The sequence below is a fragment of the Acipenser ruthenus genome, chromosome 1 (assembly GCF_902713425.1).
Source record: "Acipenser ruthenus chromosome 1, fAciRut3.2 maternal haplotype, whole genome shotgun sequence".
Taxonomy (NCBI): Eukaryota; Metazoa; Chordata; class Actinopteri; order Acipenseriformes; family Acipenseridae; genus Acipenser; species Acipenser ruthenus.
The window spans coordinates 32,726,191-32,747,855 of NC_081189.1; the positions used below are offsets into that span (position 1 = coordinate 32,726,191).

Genomic DNA, 21,665 nt, shown 5'->3' on the forward strand with positions numbered 1-21,665 from the left:
CTGTATACCATGAGCAATCATTCAGTGTCCTCTATCTATACCACCAGAGTGGTCTGCAGTTTTGAGTGGAGATCTATTTCATATACCACTGGAGTGGTCTGCAGTGTTGAACAAGTTAAGTCAGTTGGTTGTTGCTAACATTGTGCAATTCTCTATTAAGATTACACCTAAAAAACCTCCAGTCATTGTTTCATTGCCAAACTGAAAGACCAGTCATTGCCAAAAAAGAAAGACCAGTCTCAAAAGCTTCTATTCTTTCCCACTGTTTCTTATACAGTTTTCCTCATCTACAATAAATTGCATTGCAGTATGTAACCTATTCAAATATATCAAAAGTAGTGTATAGCTAAAATATCATCTATAGCACATTATTATCCCTCACTGCAATTCCTATCACCATGGGCTTATAAAGTACTGTAACAGTCTTTTTAGTATCTAAAATCTATTTTTACAAGAATTTACAGCTTGTATAAAAAATACTACACATTTTCTCTTTGTGCAAAAAAAAAGCCCAGAATTGCGATTTTTGTTTTCCAGTTGAATCCAAAATATAAACATGTGTCTGATAAGCACAGCTTTCATTAGAAGACATGAAATTCCTTAAATGATTTGCTCAGCAGCTTCATCTCAAGCACTTGGCTAGTAAACCTGCAGCAATGAATAAGAAGATAAAAAAACATTCCCCAAATCTATAAAAATCATATTGTACGCAGACAGGAAATAGTTCATCCTTAACGCATGTAACCAGCCTCTTAAAAATATTCCCAAAACTCAACAATATCTGCTCACATGAATTCAGTTTTGCAACAATATTTCAAATAAAGTTAATGTGTAACACAACTTACAAGTAAGATCAGTACATGTATGCACTGCTGAATCCTTGATAAAGTAATGCACAGTGATTGAATTGGTTCACAGATTAAAGCAGTTTATTTCTTTTAAGTGATAACTGTTCACTTAATCTGTCAAGGATGCATCATAATATTCTTTTGGTAGGCTTGACACCGGCAAAAAAGTGAATTTTCAAGGGTTAGATCATTCCTGGCTTGCCATAGGTCCGCATACGGATGGGACCAACGCATATGGAGCTCGGGCAGGGATGGTTGAGTCATGGTGAACAGTCTCTGCTGTCCTGGCTGTCTTCATTTTGGAAAATTCCCCCCACCCCCCCCCCTTTTTATTTAAAAGATCTGTCAGCTGTTGTAAATAGTAGGTTTGTTCTCTATGCAAACAAAAAAACTTTATTTTAATTTTGATCAATAATAGGAAAATAAAGATATTAATGTTTCAAGATTAAGAACAGACAAATGAATCTCACTCTTGGATCCTTAAATTAACCACCTGAGTTGTGTGACATTAGTTTAAAAGATAATTGGTGCAAATTGCATTTTGCTGTATAGACCTTGATAAATTATATTTTAATACCACAAGATGTTTAAACCCAGGGAACAATTTAAGACTCCCATTGTTAAAGCCATTTAAGTTTTTCCTGTGAGCCTTAATTGTACACAGAGTGTGGTTTGTCTAATTAAGCACACATGAAAAGCTGGAATTGTTCAGACTGCTCTGCAATGGGTGCCTAAATTATACCCTGAAACCAGAATTTTATCAACAACACCATATTGACATTTGACCATAAATTGATTTATAGTTACGTTTATAATGTAGTTAACATGTTTTTTTTTTTTTTTTTTTTTTTTTTTTTTAATGTAAGGCAAGAGTAATTTAAAGTTTCACCCATTTATTTTGTAATGGTCTTTGGTAGTAATTACTGTGGCTGCCACTGGTGTACTGCATATGTGTCAATTAATTTGAAACACAATTGTGATTAAAAAGGATAAATTAAATTATCTGCAAAGATACATACATACTGTACCTAAACATATGTGAAATTACAATCCCAGTTGTGTTTAAAAAGAAATTTGCAACTACAACAACAGCATTTGATTTATATAGAGCCTTCAGGACACATCTTCCCAAAGCGCGCTTTGTTTACATTTTGACCCTAGGCAGCTGCAGCAGACTTTCATCCAAAGAACTGAAACTGCAGCCAGAGACAGTAGGAGAAAGAAATAGACAGGTACATGGGGAAAGGGCTTTTAAAGCCTTATCAACATTTTTAGGTCTTGCTCTTAGCCAACAATGAAGCTAGAACAGGGGTGATATGTTACGACCCTAACATAATGAGTTTTAACCATATCCAGTTCTTTATGTTTATACTATGATGTCCTAAGTCATGGTCCCATTACTTCTCCTATGGAAGATTGTACTACTTTCTTCTTTGATGGTACGTTTGGTGGGAAACATTAATGTTTTGCCAAAGATCTAGAAGCCCTGCTGTAGTTTGGGGCTTCATACCCTTGCGTAAAGCTAAGTTTGTCGGCTTTGTAAAATGTGGTGAGTTTTCAAAGACTAGATGTCCATGAAATAAGACTATTGTACTGTTGCTCCCCTTCAATCTCCATTTAAATTATTTCTGTATTCTGCTCGTTCCTAACTTTTTTTTTTCATCTTCATACTGGCAAAAATAATAACAAGTACCAAGGCCTCATTTCCCTGGAGCATTGTTATTTCCCCTGAGCAAGGCACTGCCAGACACCCAGGATGTGTGAAATAGCAGTTTCCATGTCTGTTGAATGAGTGTGAACCAATCTGTATGCCTTTAATGTTACCTGTCACATCTCAAGTCATTTAATTTAGTTTAGATATGAGCCCACATGTAAACAGAAGGAGAAAACAAGCTGTCTGATCCCCAATATTGCTTTCCCTCCCAGCTCAATGGCACAGTCGTCATGCAGAGTTCAGTTTAATAGCCTTTCTATCAGTCTGGAAATTCCTTTTTATTCCTGTCACTGAAAGAAGGTACAACTAAAAGGGTGCTTTCCTTATATATTCTGTCACATAGCATGTCTATATGGGTTGACAATTTAAGTAGGGTAGTCCGTTAATGTGCCTTATGTGGAAATTGGTTTCTGAAAACCGGTCAATAACCATTAACCAGAAAAATTACAATAAAACCTGTAAAATACCACTATACAAGAACCATACTGAACATACAAACTGTCTATTTAGACCTCATCTAGTGTTGGAGCAGCACATGATTGTGAAATTATTAACAATTAGTTTAGTCTTGATTATTTATTGTACTGAAAAATGCTTAATGGTAACACTATGTAACACAATTTTTGTTCCTGGGTAGTAAGTGTTATTTCCTAATTGCTTATGCCTCAAAAATATAGAAAATGGCTATTATTCCCCACAAACTTTGCTTTTGTGACCAGGACAGTGATATTTTGAAATGTACCTATTTCCACTGAGAAAACGGGCGAATTTGTGTCTTTTCGTTCACATAAAGTCAGAAAAAAACAACATATGAATCCAAATGAACATGTATTTATACTAAAGTAATACAAAAATGACTACAAAAGATTTAGGAGTAGTTTTTCGAGATTTACGATTATACTGTAAATCACTTTCACGAATCAGCCCCCAAATGTAGTCTCCCATCATGTTCTCGTTATACTGTCCTTGATAGCGGCGTTCAAAGTCCAGTATATCCTGGTGGAAGCGCTCGCCTTGCTCCTCCGAGTACGCTCCCATGTTCTCCTTGAATTTATCAAGATGAGCATCAAGGATATGGACTTTGAGGGACATCCTACAGCCCATTGTGCCGTAGTTCTAGTCTCAACCAACTCCACATAGTTTTCGGCCTTGTGATTTCCCAGGAAGCCCCGAACCACTGCGACAAAGCTGTTCCAAGCCGATTTCTCCTTACTAGTGAGCTTCTTGGGGAATTCATTGCACTCCAGGATCTTCTTTATCTGTGGTCCGACGAAGACACCGGCTTTGACCTTTGCCTCAGACAGCTTAGGGAAGAAGTCTTGAAGGTACTTGAAGGCTGCCGACTCCTTATCTAGAGCTCTGACAAATTGTTTCATAAGGCCCAATTTGATGTGCAGTGGTGGCATCAGCACCTTCCGGGGGTCCACCAGTGGCTCCCAATTGACGTTGTTCCTCCCCACAGAGAACTCGGTCCGCTGTGGCCAGTCCCGCCTGTAGTAGCGCGCCTTGGTGTCCCTGCTGTCCCAAAGGCAAAGATATCAGGGAAACTTGGTAAAACCGCCTTGGAGACTGTAACAGGGTGAGGTGCCCTGTACATTGCTTGTTTACTTTTAGATCGGGGTCCCCCTCTGCCCCTGTGTTATTTTGTATCATTATTATGATTTATTATTGTATACATGACGGCGAGCGCCGTATGTTATTGTTTTGTTTATTTTTAAAACGTGTCCTGGCAGAGGCGAGATCGGTGCTCGTCCTCTGCCAGGTGTAATGAAAAATACTCGTGCAGAAGGTGGCCATCTCCCGAATTAATTAAGTGATTAATTTAGTTGCTAATCGGGAGATGGTCACCTGAATATAAAAAGCCTGCAGCTCTCCAGTTCAGGGTGGGTGTTTGGAGTAGAGAGACGGAGAGCGAGAGGATTAAAACGAAACTAACAGTAAACAGGAACAGTGACGGCGATCTGCCCAGCCTGACCTGTGTTTTTGTGTTGGTGATTTCTTTTTGTTTAATTATTTATTTTGCTCTGTGAGCGAGTGTTTTCTGTTTGAATATTTTATTTATTTTTTTGGATTCATTAAATAAAACGGCGCCCGCGCCACTACACAATACCTTTTTGTTTTGTTGTCCCTGCTTCTGCCGTGACGTCAGACCCTCAGCCATTCCTGTCACACGTGGTGTCCTGCGTGGGATCGCAGCGCCTCCAGGACGCAGGCAGAAGAGGGTACTACATCTTTTTCATTTTTTTTTCGGTTTTTTGATTGTGGTTGGAGGGAGAAAGGAGAGTAAGGAGGAAGAAGGATGGGAGGAAAACGGAGGATAGGGAGAAGGATGAGCTGCAGACAGCAGCAGCTGCAGCAACAGCAGCCCGGGTGTTACTGCTGCGCTGAGCCTGGGCATTCCAGGACCAACTGCCCCTGGTACCCCCTTGGACAGCGACCCCAACTATGCCCCATCTGCGGAGGTGAGCACTACGTGGCCCGCTGCCCTGTCCATCAGGAGCAGGGGTCGCCTCAGTCTCCACAACCAGCAGGGGGAGGTAGACTGCTGCTCCCACCGCCCCAACAACAGCGGCCACAACAGCAACCACAGCAGCTGAACAAGAGGTGGTGGTCCAGGGTGCCAACTAAGTTTGGACCCCCGGACTGGGCAGCTGAACAGGAGCAGTGGAGGAAGGAGGGGGCTCCTATGTGCGGCGCCTGTGGCGAGTTTGGGCACGTCAGGGAAGACTGCCCTTACGGGGACCCCCAGTTTGAAGAGGCGTGGAACCAGGGTCTGGTGGGGGACGCTGCAGAGTGGTTCTGGGCAGTGGACCAGACCCGGTCATCTCCAGCACCCAAGAGTGAGGAGCCCGAACGTCCTGCGCCTGAAAGGGAGGAGCCCGAACGTCCTGCGCCTGAAAGGGAGGAGCCCGAACATCCTGCACCCAAGAGGGGGGAGTCGGTGCGTCCACAGCCCAGGTACCTGCCAGCAGAGGGAGAGTTCCTGCTGGTTCCACCTCCACCTCCGTGGGAGGACTGCATGTCGCTTCCACCTCCGCCAGCAGAGGGAGAGTTCCTGCTGGTTCCGCCTCCACCTCCGTGGGAGGACTGCATGTCGCTTCCACCTCCGCCAGCAGAGGGAGAGTTCCTGCTGGTTCCGCCTCCACCACACTGGGAGGACTGTGTGTCGCTCCCACCTCCGCCAGCAGAGGGTGAGTGCCTGCTGGTTCCGCATCCATCGCCGCCACCAGCAGAGGGAGCATGCCTGCTGGTTCCACCTCCATCGAAGCCACCAGCAGAGGGAGCATGCCTGCTGGTTCCGCCACCAGCAGAAGGAGCATGCCTGCTGGTTTCAAAGCTGCCTCCTTCGCAGCCAGAAGGGGAGGAGCAGGAGCTGCCTCCTTCGCAGCCAGAAGGGGAGGAGCAGGAGCTGCCTCCTTCGCATCCAGAAGGGGAGGAGCAGGAGCTGCCTCCTTCGCAGCCAGAAGGGGAGGAGCAGGAGCTGCCTCCTTCGCAGCCAGAAGGGGAGGAGCAGGAGCTGCCTCTTTCGCAGCCAGAAGGGGAGGAGCAGGAGCTGCTTCCACCACCACCCGAGGGAGAGCAGCAGGAGCTGCCTCTTTCTTCACCACCACCACCCGAGGGAGAGGAGCAGGAGCTGCCTCTCCCTTCACGACAGGATGGACCGAAACAGAAGGTTGGCGGTCCGCAGCTGCCCTTGCACAGGCTGCTAAAACGAGCAAGGGGGAAAATCGCTGGGTCGCAGCGGCTGAGAAGAGGGCCAAACCTAGCCCCAACGCTGGTCCTGGCTCCCCTCCTGCAATCGCCTCCTGAGGGTCCGCTGCCGCCGTCGCCTCCTGAGGGTCCGCTGCCGCCCTGTCGTGCATCGCCTGGGGATGCCAGCCTCGCTTCGCCCAAGGATGTCTGTCTGGCATCGCCTGGGGTTGCCAGCCGCTCCGCATCGCCTGGGGTTGCCAGCCGCTCCGCATCGCCTGGGGTTGCCAGCCGCTCCGCATCGCCTGGGGTTGCCAGCCGCTCCGCATCGCCTGGGGTTGCCAGCCGCTCCGCATCGCCTGGGGCTGCCTGCTCCGCATCGCCTGGGGTTGCCAGCCGCTCCGCATCGCCTGGGGCTGCCTGCTCCGCATCGCCTGGGGTTGCCAGCTGCTCCGCATCGCCTGAGGTTGCCAGCCGCTCCACATCGCCTGGGGTGGCCTGTTCCGCATCGCCTGGGGCTGCCGTTTGCTCCACACAGGGTGCAGGGTGCGAGGGAGAAGTGGAGCTCCCGCTGCCGCCTCTATGGCCAGGGGCTCCCCTCCCAAGTCCGCTGCTGCTGCCGTCGCCTCCCGAGGGTCCGCTGCTGCTGCCGTCACCTCCCGAGGGTCCGCTGCTGCTGCCGTCGCCTCCCGAGGGGGCGCTGCCGTCGCCTGGGGTCGCCAGGGGTCCTGCTTCGCCTGGGGTCACTACACTATGGCCGGAGCCCCACGGAGGGGAACGGACGGCCATGAAGAAAAGGGGAGAGGTCAGGAGACCAGCTCCCCCAGCCGCACTTTCGCGGTCGGAGATCATGTGGTCGGAGCCCCACGGAGGGGAACTGCCGGCCATGAAGAAGGGGGGGGAGGTCAGGAGACCAGCTCCCCCAGCCGCACTTTCGCGGCAGGAAACACTGTGGCCAGAGCCCCACGGAGGGGAGCTGCCGGCCACAAAGAAGGGGGGGGAGGTCAGGAGACCAGCTCCCCCAGCCGCACTTTCGCGGCAGGATAGTGTATGGCGGGAGCCCCTGAAGAGGGAGCTGCCGGCCACGGAAAATTGGGGGGTGCCGGACCTCCCACCATGGCCACCCCCATGGACACTGTGCTTTCCCCCTCTTCCGGGACTTTGAGACTGAGGGGGGAGGTGGCCGTTGGGGCCATGTGTGCATTGCACAAGGGGGGGGATATGTAACAGGGTGAGGTGCCCTGTACATTGCTTGTTTACTTTTAGATCGGGGTCCCCCTCTGCCCCTGTGTTATTTTGTATCATTATTATGATTTATTATTGTATACATGACGGCGAGCGCCGTATGTTATTGTTTTGTTTATTTTTAAAACGTGTCCTGGCAGAGGCGAGATCGGTGCTCGTCCTCTGCCAGGTGTAATGAAAAATACTCGTGCAGAAGGTGGCCATCTCCCGAATTAATTAAGTGATTAATTTAGTTGCTAATCGGGAGATGGTCACCTGAATATAAAAAGCCTGCAGCTCTCCAGTTCAGGGTGGGTGTTTGGAGTAGAGAGACGGAGAGCGAGAGGATTAAAACGAAACTAACAGTAAACAGGAACAGTGACGGCGATCTGCCCAGCCTGACCTGTGTTTTTGTGTTGGTGATTTCTTTTTGTTTAATTATTTATTTTGCTCTGTGAGCGAGTGTTTTCTGTTTGAATATTTTATTTATTTTTTTGGATTCATTAAATAAAACGGCGCCCGCGCCACTACACAATACCTTTTTGTTTTGTTGTCCCTGCTTCTGCCGTGACGTCAGACCCTCAGCCATTCCTGTCACACGACCCATCAGGAATGTCACCATTTTGAAGTCTCCTATGACCTTGATGCCATCTCAGAAAAATGCAGATATGTATCCACTTAGGCAGCTGGAACTAAACTGAACTGGTGGGCTTAAGGTCCCTGTATTTATACTACTATTTATATTACTGGAAAGTTCTAGAAGTTACTCCAAGTTTACTCAGCACTGAATCTATCTGGAATGTTCTGGAAAATAGGTAAATTTCAAAATATCACTGTCCTGGTCACAAAAGCAAAGTTTGTGGGGAATAATAGCCATTTTCTATACTTTTGAGGCATAAGCAATTAGGAAATAACACTTACTACCCAGGAACCAAAAAAAAAAAAAATGTGTTACACGGTGTAATCATATTATCAGCAGTAATCGTGTATCTTAGTCATCTGAAGCTATAAAGGATCAATGTCACTGCTACTAAGAGATGTCTCATTCTTCTGTCTCCTGTAGACAAACGTGTTATCCATAAAAAGCAGTGGTTGAGAAAACAGTGGTACGACTTTATTTTAAAAAGCCAATAAGCAAAATGTAGAAAAACAGAGAACAGGTTGCAATTAATGGTAGCAATCATTTTTGAGGCAATTATCGATAGTTGGAAATGTCATTGTTATCCAACCTTTACAACAGTTAAGGTCTCCACACACCGGACGTGATGCAATTTGTCCTGCGATAAAATGGTACTTTCGCTGTGACACTACCTTTCACACCAGTGGGGACAGGCGTGCACGATGTTATTGTATCATCGGCTGGAAAAAATCACATGTATGATAGTCCTGTTATACAGCTAATAAAAATGTAGAGTACATAATAGCTTTTCAGAATACTTATTTCAGTAAAGGTAAACAAATCATATATATCCAGTTCCCTGGAAATGCACTGCCAGATGTTCTCTGTTCTCATTGCCTCTTTATCATTTGTGTGTCTTTTATTGTACAGCTGCAGGTATTTTGATACTGCAAGAATGATCTTTTCTTCAGCTGTTGTTTACTGAAGGTGCACAAGGGAAACTGTTCCTCATTGGTCAGTACCCTAGCTGCCACGCGACAAAAATGCAAAAATAGACACCAATCCTATTTTTTTCGTGTCGCTTTAATGACACCCGTCGCATTGCAGGCAGTGTGAATGGCTCGTATAAAAAATGTGTTTTATTTGTTTTGTCGTGGTACAGTGTGTCGTATGACACATTCGCTTGTCTCATCGTGTCTGGTGTGTAGAGGCGTTTACTCACTTTTATTCTTTTGTTTGTCACATATTTATTGAATTCCTTTGGAGTCTTATTTATTAATCTAAACCATTGCAAATCACAATGCAAACACCTTAAAAGTCAATTGCAGACGACTTTCCACCGTGTTTGTGTCACTTAAAAAGTGTTTCTGAACAGGTTTTAGGGTCTAACACGACACATTACCTTCCCTAGCTTCCTGCTTTGTTGTACGTATTCTTTTTCGATTTGTTTTGCTATTTTTATTAACGTATCTCTGTTCCTAAGTCAGTTTTGAGTGATTATTTTCGTGTTACGTCGGTTATACATCAGGTCTTCCTGCCAAAATGTCTTCTGAATTCAAAACATCACCTGGCTGAATTAAACATGTTCAATCAGAAACATTTAATTGGCTCCCGATTGTACCTGCTCACTCCGGCAAAGGTTCAAAAGGGCAAGAACAGATTTATGAATGCGTACAACAAAGTGGCAAGCTAGGGAAAGCAATGTGTTTTAAACCCTACAGTCTACAGTATCACTTTAATAAGTGGGCCAATATATCAACCCTGGGGAGGGGACACATCAGATGAATTCATATAGTTAAATGGCAGACACATAATCCTTCACTGTAGATTATTAAAATAATAACATGTTTACATCAAGCTGCTGTCAACTAGATAGCACCTCAAGGAAATGTTCTCTGCCCCCCTCTGTGATTGTCTGCTTCTGGTGTTCAGCACTTTTCAGAATAGTTTGTGATTATTTCCAATTTCATAGAATTATATTGGTTAAATAATCTACACTTGGCCTTTAGTTTATGCTAATGATTACATTTCTCAATCATTATCTTCACAAATGGGCGTGCATAATACTAAATCATGTAAATATTTGTTAATCATTTCACATTGCAACTAGTGTTTGCTTGGTAAACACCTGCTGGTAGGTGGTATTACGCGAAAGTAAAACATGCAGCAACATGAATATACCCATGGGACTTCTGCATAACATAATTCCAAAACAGTAAATTACTATTATGATAACCACATTTTAAAGCAGGGCTTATTTTACTAATAAACTTCAGTGATTGTTTTATTTTTCACAGTATACCGCTTCTAGGTACTGATGCAGAAATACAGAGGTTGGACAAAACAAATAAAACACCTGCCATACGTACTTTTGCGGGCCTTTTCTAACCTGACTGGTTCATTTGTTATACAAACTGAAACCTCTGACATTATGTAATTTCTAAAGCAGAATCGCTGTTTTGCAAGTTAGTTTCAGTCATGATGGGCAAGACTGCATATGGCCTTGTCTCTCACACGTACCCCACGTGGGTAAGCTGTGTCTTAACGCACACTATCAGAAAATATCAATAGTATAAAATGTGGTAGTGCAGCATGTGGGTTAGGTTTTCAGAGGTTGTCCAAAGAGACCAAATATTTGTCTTAACTGTGACATCCTGCAAGATCTTATGATTTTTTTTTTTTTTTTATCAGAACCTTTGTGGGGGGCAAGCTCAAACAGTATGAACTTTTCTCCCAGCCTCTGTCTGACACTTTCAACAATTTGAGGAGTTCTATAAGAACTATATTCATAAAAAGGTCCTGATAATTTAATGTAAAAAGTTGCCTTTTAAGTGTAATCATAGTCTTTTATTTTGTCAAAAAATGAGACTTTCTATAAGTTGAAAATGTATAAAATTGCAGTGCAAGCAAATATAAGACTCAATATATTGAAAAAATATATAATTATGTGGCTTACTGCTACAGGCAAAAATCTGAGGTTTATCCCTATATGTCTGCCAGTGATTCACTCTTTTATTACATTACATGTTTGGTGCTAAAAGCTTACAGCAATTATCAAATGTTATTTCTTTTTTGACTTTTTTAGTATTTTTGGAAATGGGGATTTGAATTTCATTGGAGTGTTTACGGTAAACACTCTTTAAAAAGTATTTTTAAATGACTTTTGTTCAAGTGTACTATCAAGTGTGGTACATGATTTATCGTGACACACCGTAGAGTAGAGTACAAACAGTTGTGTAACAAAGCTCTGCATTGATAAAACTGTTTTCCCCAAATGTGCTAAAATAAACTTGGCCAGCAACAACAAAGAAAATAAAAAATGTAATGAATGAATTTCAAGTCTAATGCCTGTGTTTAGTGGCTAAATGTTTAGTATAAGTACACGTGTGGTGTATCTCCCCTGTTTGCCCATTTCACTGCACTTTAGTCAGGAAGGCAAGTGCATGAGCCAATGCAAGGACTGTTCTGCAGTTTAACCAATCAGTAATAGTGAGAAGAGGGCATGTGACAGACAGCAGAGGTATGTATTGAAATTAGCCTTCAATACATCTTTGTAAAGTGCTGGAGCCAAGAAGGAACCTTTTTTATTTTTTCATTGCGTTAAAGTGTTAGTAGAGCAAACTGCAACAAAAGACAACAGATTTGCTTGCCAACATAGTAAGGATACGCATTTAAAAGTGTCATATTTATATGAATGACTAGAGAATGTGGCACCAACTGTATTTTTCTGCTTCAACACCCCTGCTATAGACCAGTGGTTCCCAGCCCTGGTCCTGGGGACGCTCTGTATCTGCTGGTTTTTATTCCAACTGAGCTCTCAATTACTTAACTAGACCTTTAATTGAACATTTTCTTAATTAGACCTTTTTAATTGTCAACTCTCAGACAGTTGCAGAGTTCAAGTTACTTATCAAATGTTATAGCTAACTTGAAATCTGCAACTGTTTAAGAACTGAAAACAATGAAAAAGATCTAATTAAGTCAATTATCAGTTCAATGAAGGGTCTAGTTAAGTAACTGAGAGCTTAGTTGGAATGAAAACTAGCAGACACAGGGGGTCCCCGAGTTCCTTCAAATGGTAAAACATTTAATTTAATTCTATACTATTTATTTTCATCATACTAATAGCTGTAATTTTGAATGAAGCTATGTATGTTACTGACATACTTGTTTGTATCAACATAAATCATACTGAGATCTGTTGTGATTGGTACATTGGAAGACGCTATATAAAATCACAGGGGCTTGTCACTGAAAGGGTTAATAGGACTGCTTCTCATTAACTTCACGGTCTACTGCTGACTTGCATGTGCCTAGGAACCACAGAGCAGTTTAGCGGGCAATAGTACAAACTAAGTCGCACACAATCTCTATTTATATACATATAAAGTATGCAGTCAGACAAGGCTATATAATTATTTGTTTTAAGGGGTTACATTACCATATGAATGAAAGAAGAAATTAAATAGTGCATTTCTTTATTTTTGACCGCACAATGATGCGGCCTGCATCCCTGCCAAACCTCAAACCTCTAACTGAACCCATAATCCATTACCGGACTAAATCTAAAAAAAAAATGTTTTTATTTTGTAGGTGTGGGCCAGTAATTTTCTTCCCAATGAGCCAAGACTGGCGGACCGCTGCCAACGAGAATATTACAGGGATAAAGGTGCGCCAATGCTGCTGGAGTATGCCAAGCAGGAGATCCAGAGAAAGGTACTTTTCTGAGGGCTACTGGTGGGAGGCTGTGAGGGGCAGTCGTGCTTGTTCATATGGCACCTGAACCAGGCTTGTAGAAAACTGGAGTACTGAGTAAGAGAGCATCTGTGATGGGCTGGCTTTTAGTGTGGGAATCTTTTACAGGACAAATACAAATAAACTCTGCTTCACTTCGCTATTGGCTCCAATCCTGTCAAAATTATAAATCTTCGTTTGGCTTCATCATAGCAAGCCAGCATCCTTTCAGGAAGTTGGAACATTTTTAAAACTGCAGAGAACAGAGGTAATTTCTGTCACCTTGTAAAACTGAATCAATTATGGGCAAATTGGATGTGGTCAGTTTGTCACTCTGGCAATTGGAATGAGAGGGGGAAAGTAGTCTGGTTATATATATATATATTTATATATATATATATATATATATATATATATATATATATATATACAGTACTGTGCAAAAGTTTTAGGCAGGTGTGAAAAAATGCTGTAAAGTAAGAATGCTTTCAAAAATAGACATGTTAATAGATTATATTTATCAATTAACTAAATGCAAAGTGAGTGAACAGAAGAAAAATCTACATCAAATCAATATTTGGTGTGACCACCCTTTGCCTTCAAAACAGCATCAATTCTTCTAGGTACACTTGCACAAAGTCAGGGATTTTGTAGGCATATAATGAGGTGTATGATTAAACAATTGTACCAAACAGGTGCTAATGATCATCAATTCAATATGTAGGTTGAAACACAATCATTAACTGAAACAGAAACAGCTGTGTAGGAGGAATAAAACTGGGTGAGGAACAGCCAAACTCAGCTAACAAGGTGAGGTTGCTGAAGACAGTTTACTGTCAAAAGTCATACACCATGGCAAGACTGAGCACAGCAACAAGACACAAGGTAGTTATACTGCATCAGCAAGGTCTCTCCCAGGCAGAAATTTCAAGGCAGACAGGGGTTTCCAGATGTGCTGTCCAAGCTCTTTTGAAGAAGCACAAAGAAACGGGCAACGTTGAGGACCGTAGACGCAGTGGTCGGCCAAGGAAACTTACTGCAGCAGATGAAAGACACATCATGCTTACTTCCCTTCGCAATCGGAAGATGTCCAGCAGTGCCATCAGCTCAGAATTGGCAGAAAACAGTGGGACCCTGGTACACCCATCTACTGTCCGGAGAAGTCTGGTCAGAAGTGGCCTTCATGGAAGACTTGCGGCCAAAAAGCCATACCTCCGACGTGAAAACAAGGCCAAGCGACTCAACTATGCACGAAAACACAGGAACTGGGGTGCAGAAAAATGGCAGCAGGTGCTCTGGACTGATGAGTCAAAATTTGAAATATTTGGCTGTAGCAGATGTCAGTTTGTTCGCCGAAGGGCTGGAGAGCGGTAATGAGTGTCTTCAGGCAACAGTGAAGCATGGTGGAGGTTCCTTGCAAGCTTGGGGCTGCATTTCTGCAAATGGAGTTGGGGATTTGGTCAGAATTAATGGTCTCCTCAATGCTGAGAATTACAGGCAGATACTTCTCCATCATGCAATACCATCAGGGAGGCATCTGATTGGCCCCAAATTTATTCTGCAGCATGACAACGACCCCAAACATACAGCAAAAGTCATTAAGAACTATCTTCAGCGTAAAGAAGAACAAGGAGTCCTGGAAGTGATGGTATGGCCCCCACAGAGCCCTGATCTCAACATCATCGAGTCTGTCTGGGATTACATGAAGAGAGAGAAGCAACTGAGGCTGCCTAAATCCACAGAAGAACTGTGGTTAGTTCTCCAAGATGTTTGGGCCAACCTACCTGCCGAGTTCCTTCAAAAACTGTGTGCAAGTGTACCTAGAAGAATTGATGCTGTTTTGAAGGCAAAGGGTGGTCACACCAAATATTGATTTGATGTAGATTGTTCTTCTGTTCACTCACTTTGCATTTAGTTAATTGAGAAATATAAACTATTAACATGTCTATTTTTGAAAGCATTCTTACTTTACAGCATTTTTTCACACCTGCCTAAAACTTTTGCACAGTACTATATATATATATATTTATATATTTTTCTTTCTTTTTCATAATTAAAATGTAGAATGGCAATGTAATTATTGGATCACATGTATAATTTTTAATGCCAAACCATTAGTTGCACATGTTTCTTCATCTCATAAACTCCCCATTTTGGTTTGCATTCATGGCACAAATTAAAACAACACATCATTGTATAGCTCTGCATTAGGTATTTATCAGTAAAGCTTTAAATACTTGAATTGTTGTAACTTTTATATAATGATGTATCAATTCTTGCCTTTGTAAGAAGTGTGCTGTTTGTTTCCCAATTGTGTTGCTTCAATGTTTCTTTCTAGCTTCATATCACATATAAAATCACATGCCCTGCAACTTGAAGTTAATGTAAAGAAGTTCTTCCTTATTTCCATAAATAGTATTGCAACATTTTATTTAATGTGAAAGATTTAAAGATGTCAGTGGTCAGTTCAGAAGAAGCTAAAAAAGAAACTATTTACTCACAAGCAGACAACCAAAAGTTCTCTCTTCAAAAACAAAATATAGAAATTGCAACACTACAAGCAGCAGTTTACACTTTGAAATGGATATTTTACTGCATTGCTTTCTAACTCATGGCAGTGTGTGTGATTTACATAAGATCAGTTCAGGAAGGTAGCCTTTCAAACATGACCTTTACACATCAGCAACAGGGCAGCAGTGTGGGGTCGTTGGTTCAATCCCAGGTGGGGACACTGCTGCTGTATCCTTGAGCAAGGTACTTTACCTAGATTGCTCCAGTAAAAGCCCAAATGTATAAATGGGTAATTGTTTGTAAAAAAATAATGTGATATCTGTATAATGTGGAATAATGTATAATGTGTATAATGTGATATCTGTAACAATTGTAAGTCGCCCTGGATAAGGGTGTCTGCTAAGAAATAAATACTACTGCGACTACTACTACTACTACTACTACTACTACTACTACTACTACTACTACTAATAATAATAATAATAATAATAATAATAATAATAATAATAATAATAATGTGCAAAGTGCATTTTACAATATGTGTGAAGGTGTTTCATGCAGGGGTCCAGTGACACAGTCTGTGTGCATGACGATTGTTGAACTACTGCATCAGAGCGCCACAATGAACGCAAAACAATGTACTAGTGCAATGCCATTTGCAGTTACACAAAAGAGGACTTCAAATGTACAGTGCTATATACTGTCTGCAGATGATTGAAACGGGAGTGTGGAATATAGACGTCCTCGAAGACTTCTGATGTTATGAACACTGTTGAAATAATGTATTCAGCAACTGCAAACACCTGAACCAAGTATAGTCAATTCTTATTAAAACAAACTCAGATTACACACATTTCTTCTTAAGGTCCCCACCGCCACATAATATTATTTTTTTGTACAATATATTCTATGCTGGTGGGTGGGAAAAGGGTTTATGCAAGTATAGTGTTGTGATACTGAGCACTGAGTTTACCCTGGCTGTAAATTTCAAAAAGAACCCAGCAAGGTAAGATGCTGTATTTAAAAAAAAAAAAAGTACATTATTATAAGTAATTTTTTTAATGCCTTTGGTTTTTGCAACCATTCAGAAAGGTGCTTTTTTAGTAAAATGGTTTTAACTTTATTGGTACTTTGCAAGGAATAGAATCAAAACTTTTGTTGTTGTTGTTGTTTTATGTACAAGAGTTGCTGTGCAGTATGTGCAGCAATATGTACAATATGTTTCCATATTGTCTACAGTATTCAGTATATTGATTTGTATTTGCCTTCACACATTACTTTGGATTTATTATAAGTAACCCTAGTTTCTGACATTAGATAATGATTGCCACTTAGAAATGCAAGCCAGGTAAATAATAAAAGCTTGATATTTTGTATCAAGACTGCTATTGCTAAAGCATTGTTCTATATAGTAAATTAGGATGGTTACCACTCAGATATTAGAGATTCAATGTTAATTCATCTGTTACGCTAAAGTTATTAAAAAATGGATAGGAACAGGTCGACATGTGGGGCATGTTGTCCGTATCCTCCTTTGTAAAAACATGTGATCTATAGAGTTCCTCGGGGTGAGACAAGTTTTTCATGCAGTAACGATAACAAGAAATCAAGTCTCACGTAATGGCAGTTGACTTTAAAAATAAATAAGTAAATAAAAAAAATCCTTTTTCAAGTAAAATCAGCTTTTTGAAATTTGAAAATATAGTTAATATGTATCAATGGTTGTCTTTCTAGCCGCAGTGCTATCTCAGAGAAAGGCTGTAATGGCTTGCATTTGATTCATGTCTCTTTCATTCACAAACCCTTGAGGATGGTGTTTTCATCCTGCCACCTGCCAGTGGTACGTATTGATTTATGTAGGTGCTGCAGTCAGAGCCTTTGCTTGATAACACCATCACTGACAGCCCTTTGGTTTTAGAGACTATTATCCCTTTTTGTTCTCCTGAATCCCGATCAGTACAGTGTTGAGCTCATTACTGCCTGAAGCAGCTGCTGCTGGGAGACAATGGGTCTGACTTGCTGCCAGTGCACTCTGGTGCTGCCTTCAAGGCTTTTTGTCTTGCAATAGAAATGATGATCCTCAGGAGCAGAATTGTTACATTGGAACCTGAGCCAATGCTGATAATTATATATTTGTTTGGAATGTGTATCTGATTAAGAATGTAGGTTTTGTATACTGTTTGTGTAAAGGCGAAATTCCATATATGATGTCAAAATGTACACTATTGTACCATCTTTGTTCTTCCCAATATCTTACAAGAGGAAATTAAAAAACACTTCCTGTTTTTTTTTTTTTTTTTTTTAACTAAGTTTCATTTTAGTACTACTATTTGCACAGCATCTGTATGCATGATAACAGAAGCACAGGTCAGAATGGGTATTAGTGAAGGAAATAGGGCAAGGACTCGTTGGCTTGGTTTGCATGGACTTTTAAAACTCCAAATTCTCTCTATATTGTCAAGGGGAATATGACGTAGTCCACACATGTCATGCGTGTTCCTCATGCCAAAACATGGTACAGTTAAAAAGGGTGTGTAAATTGCCTCACTCTAAAAAGGCATGCACATTGAGTAAAAATGATTTTGCATGGCAACAAGTTTGAAAGCTGTACCATATGTGCACAAGACTTCAGCAGCGAAGATCCTATTTTTGGTGTAACCTCTCACAATGTTCTACTATTAACTGTCCAGGAGGCTGTACACTATCTGTTTTGAACCAGCTATACCCTAAGCTATGGCTAACTGTATATATTCAAATGTGGTTACATTTTACGTTGAATGAAATGAAATGAAATTTTATTTATAAAGCGTCACTCACACCAAAGGCATTTCAAGGCGCTATACAGCAACTCAAAGGAAGTAAGCCTGTAATCAAATCAAAGCAAGTAAGTACTATCTGGAGATGAGAATCTGATAACCAATCACAAGCCTCTAACATCTTGTACTTTTGATGAAAGTAGATTTGGTAAGTAGGAAGTGAAGGAAAGAGCTCATGCCTTAAGACTAAATTTCAGAAATCTGATATACAGGTACCCAGTGGCATGAGTACTCTGTGATGAGTGAACTACAGTACTAGGGAGCTGATTTCTGAATTATTTGAACTGATATTACTTGAAATTGATTGGCATCCATATTAAGAAAATCCATATTAACGAGAGTGCTGAAGTTGAACATCTCCCAAAGGAGAGCTACTTGTACAGGGAGGATTTAAGCTTATCTGGTGTCACTGGAATTCAAACTGACTGCATTTAAACTCTGAAGGTAAACACTTGAGTGCACACTGATTTTATCCACGCGACTAGTTTAAAGTAGGGACTAGTTACTGTTCCAGCCAGTGATGGACTATACAAAAACCAAACAGGAGCTTGGCTCTAAATTGCATTACAGGAGCTTGGCTGTAAATTGTCTGTCTTCTGCAAACACTTCTAAGCTGATTGTGTTTTTGGCATCAACCTTTTGCAAATGTCTAACAATATAGCAGACAGCAGGGTCTATTCATTTTATCTAAACAGCTGCGTTACAGCCACCTTATAATTAAGAAACAAAGCCCTCTGGCATTTTGCAAGCCATTTAAAAGCAAAAATAATGTTCTGTTTAATGCAAAGTAAGAGCCGTTGTTTTTAATGGCTTTGGCCTAATTTAATTAAGTAAATGTTGGCTGTGTTTTAAGGAGTTGGATTCACGTTTGAGAAAAGCACTCGTAGCAAACTACAACAAAGGAAATGGCTACAGACCAGCATCAAAGAAATATGGAATACCAAAATTCACAATCAGAGCAATAATTAAGAAACAATTATTACCACAGAAAAAATTCAACTGAAATGCTTGAAAGTGGACGTCGAAAGAATATTATGGGTACAGCATGTAGGAGAATTGTCTGAGCAGCTAAAGAAAATCCAAGATTAACAGTGACTTAACAAATGATTTAGAAGCATCAGGCATAATAGTACACAAAATAACTGTACAAAGGCACCTGAACACAGAAGAGTCATATGCACGTAGACCTCTGCAGTAATGATAACAAGAAATCAAGTCTCACATAATGGCAGTTGACTTTAAAAATAAATAAGTAAATAAATAAATCCTTTTTCAAGAAAAATCAGCTTTTTGAAATTTGAAAATATAGTTAATATGTATCAATGGTTGTCTTTCTAGCCGCAGTGCTATCTCAGAGAAAGGCTGTAATGGCTTGCATTTGATTCATGTCTCTTTCACTCACAAACCCTTGAGGATGGTGTTTTCATCCTGCCACCTGCCAGTGGTACGTATTGATTTATGTAGGTGCTGCAGTCAGAGTACAAAGGCACCTGAACACAGAAGAGTCATATGCACGTAGACCTCTCTGCGAACCACTTTTAACCCCTTAGTGTACCAAGGAAATGAGCGGTTGTTCAAACGGTTTCTTCTTAAAATACTTTTGAGATTGACTCTCAAGTATCACGAGGAAAGATCCAACCTGTCAATACAATTTAAACCCTGTTTTGTGCACCTCATTTCAAAAATAAGAAAGTTAACTTAATTTTCTTTGTGGGACCATATGACCTTTGTACCTTAAAGGGTTAAAGAAAATTCATAAAACAAACCATCTAAAATTTGCCAAGAAGTATGAACAGGAATCTGAAGCATTCAAAATTCTCTGGTCCAATGAGACTAAAATATAACTTTCTTTCCCAAAAATGGACCATAGTTTGGAGAAAAAAAGGGAAAGCCTTCAATGAAGAAAACCTTGTACTTCCAGTTAAACATGGAGGTGATTTGATCATGATATGGGGGTGTTTTAGGCATTCATGTGGTTTAAGATCGAATGAATGCAGCCATGTATCAAAACATTCCACAGAGTACAATGATACCATCTGCTCGTAGGGTGATATGCAAACAGTTTGTCTTCCAACACGACAACGACCCAAAGCATACGGCTAAGTCAACTCTGGAATTCTTGAAGAAAACAAAGATACAAGTTTTGGTAAGGCCTATGCAATCACCAGATCTCAATCTAATAGAAATACTTTTGACTGATCTGAAAAAAAACTGTGGCCAGACAGTGTGTATCCAATCTGTTTTACCTGAAATAAATATGCAAGGCAGAATGGGCCCACATTTCACCAGCAAGATGTAATATAATGGGTAAGAATTGTCATAAACTTTTGAAAGCCATAATAAAAGTAAATACCAAAGCAGGGGTGACACTATTTTTGTTATGAACGAATACTTTAAATTTCAATACGTTTTATTGTTTTATGATGGATTATTTGTTAAAATTACTAGACATTGTGTATTTTGCTTTTTGTTTTATTAAAATGTGGTTAAAGTTTACTAAATGCTTGTCCTTAATTTGTTACCCTGAATTATGGCATAATAAGCGTAGTGTGCCAATACTTTTGTCTGCAACTGTACCAGCTTTGACACCCTTTGTTTTTCTTTGCCCTGTGCTGTCATTCAGCATGCATTGAAAATCCATTAGACCACTTTTGGTAACACGCATACAAAAAATGTTTTGGCTATCTGACAAGGATTTTACAATAGTATAAAGAAAATAAATTTGAACGAGATGTCTTTCCTAGTATAAGTAATTAGATAGTTTAAAGAAAAAAAATGACATGCTTATACAGCAGGCAATCTGCCATTGCGAAATAATGAGATAACCTTACCAGGATCGGCCAGATGTTGCCAATATTAATGGGGCAACTATTGTTTTTCTGCGCTTGTTTTACTAATTATTCAGTGGGGAGTACTGAAATGAGAACAGATACAAATGTTCTAGATTATCCTTCTGTTGTCCTTATACAAAATACTAAGAGACAATGCATACTACTTACAGAAAGTAGTTGCCTACTCCTCCAATGACCACTTGCTTTGCCTTGTGAATGACGATCACATATTTTCAACACATGTTGATTCCACATCATTTAGACATAACAGTTCACGTACGTGAAATTAGTTTAAGTGTTTGTAGAAATCCCAGTACGTCTTGTCCTGTGTACAGATGTCGTCCTGTGCATAAAACGTACGGCTCAATTCGAAAGTTTAAAAAAACAAAACACTTTTTATGTTTACCTGTAGCTCCTGGCATCAATAGATGTGATTTATTGAAGGGAAAACAGAATACATTTGTTCATTTACTTTTGTTTGTCTGAAATCATCATTGTAGTTCACTGAAAGAGTGTTTTCTTTTTTTAAAGAAGGGCTCAAGTGTCCATGTGAAGCATTTTTATCAGTAAGCAGTGATTTTAGAGCAGGCACCATTAATTAGTGTTCTCTCTCAGCCGCGCTTTATTTGTTGTTGAGTAATACCAGAATGGCTGATCTCCATAGAAAACAATGAGAGA

The 21,665-nt window shown here is 40.8% G+C and overlaps 1 protein-coding gene across 1 annotated transcript in view; it reads left to right on the forward strand.

Moving 5' to 3' along the window:
* LOC117420872 (galactose-1-phosphate uridylyltransferase) overlaps positions 1-21,665 on the forward strand; it is a 72,207-nt gene that overhangs the window by 21,049 nt on the left and 29,493 nt on the right. The window contains exon 7 of the mRNA XM_034034586.3: positions 12,689-12,811. Coding sequence (XP_033890477.2) covers positions 12,689-12,811 — 123 coding nt within the window. The remainder of the gene's footprint in view (positions 1-12,688; positions 12,812-21,665) is intronic.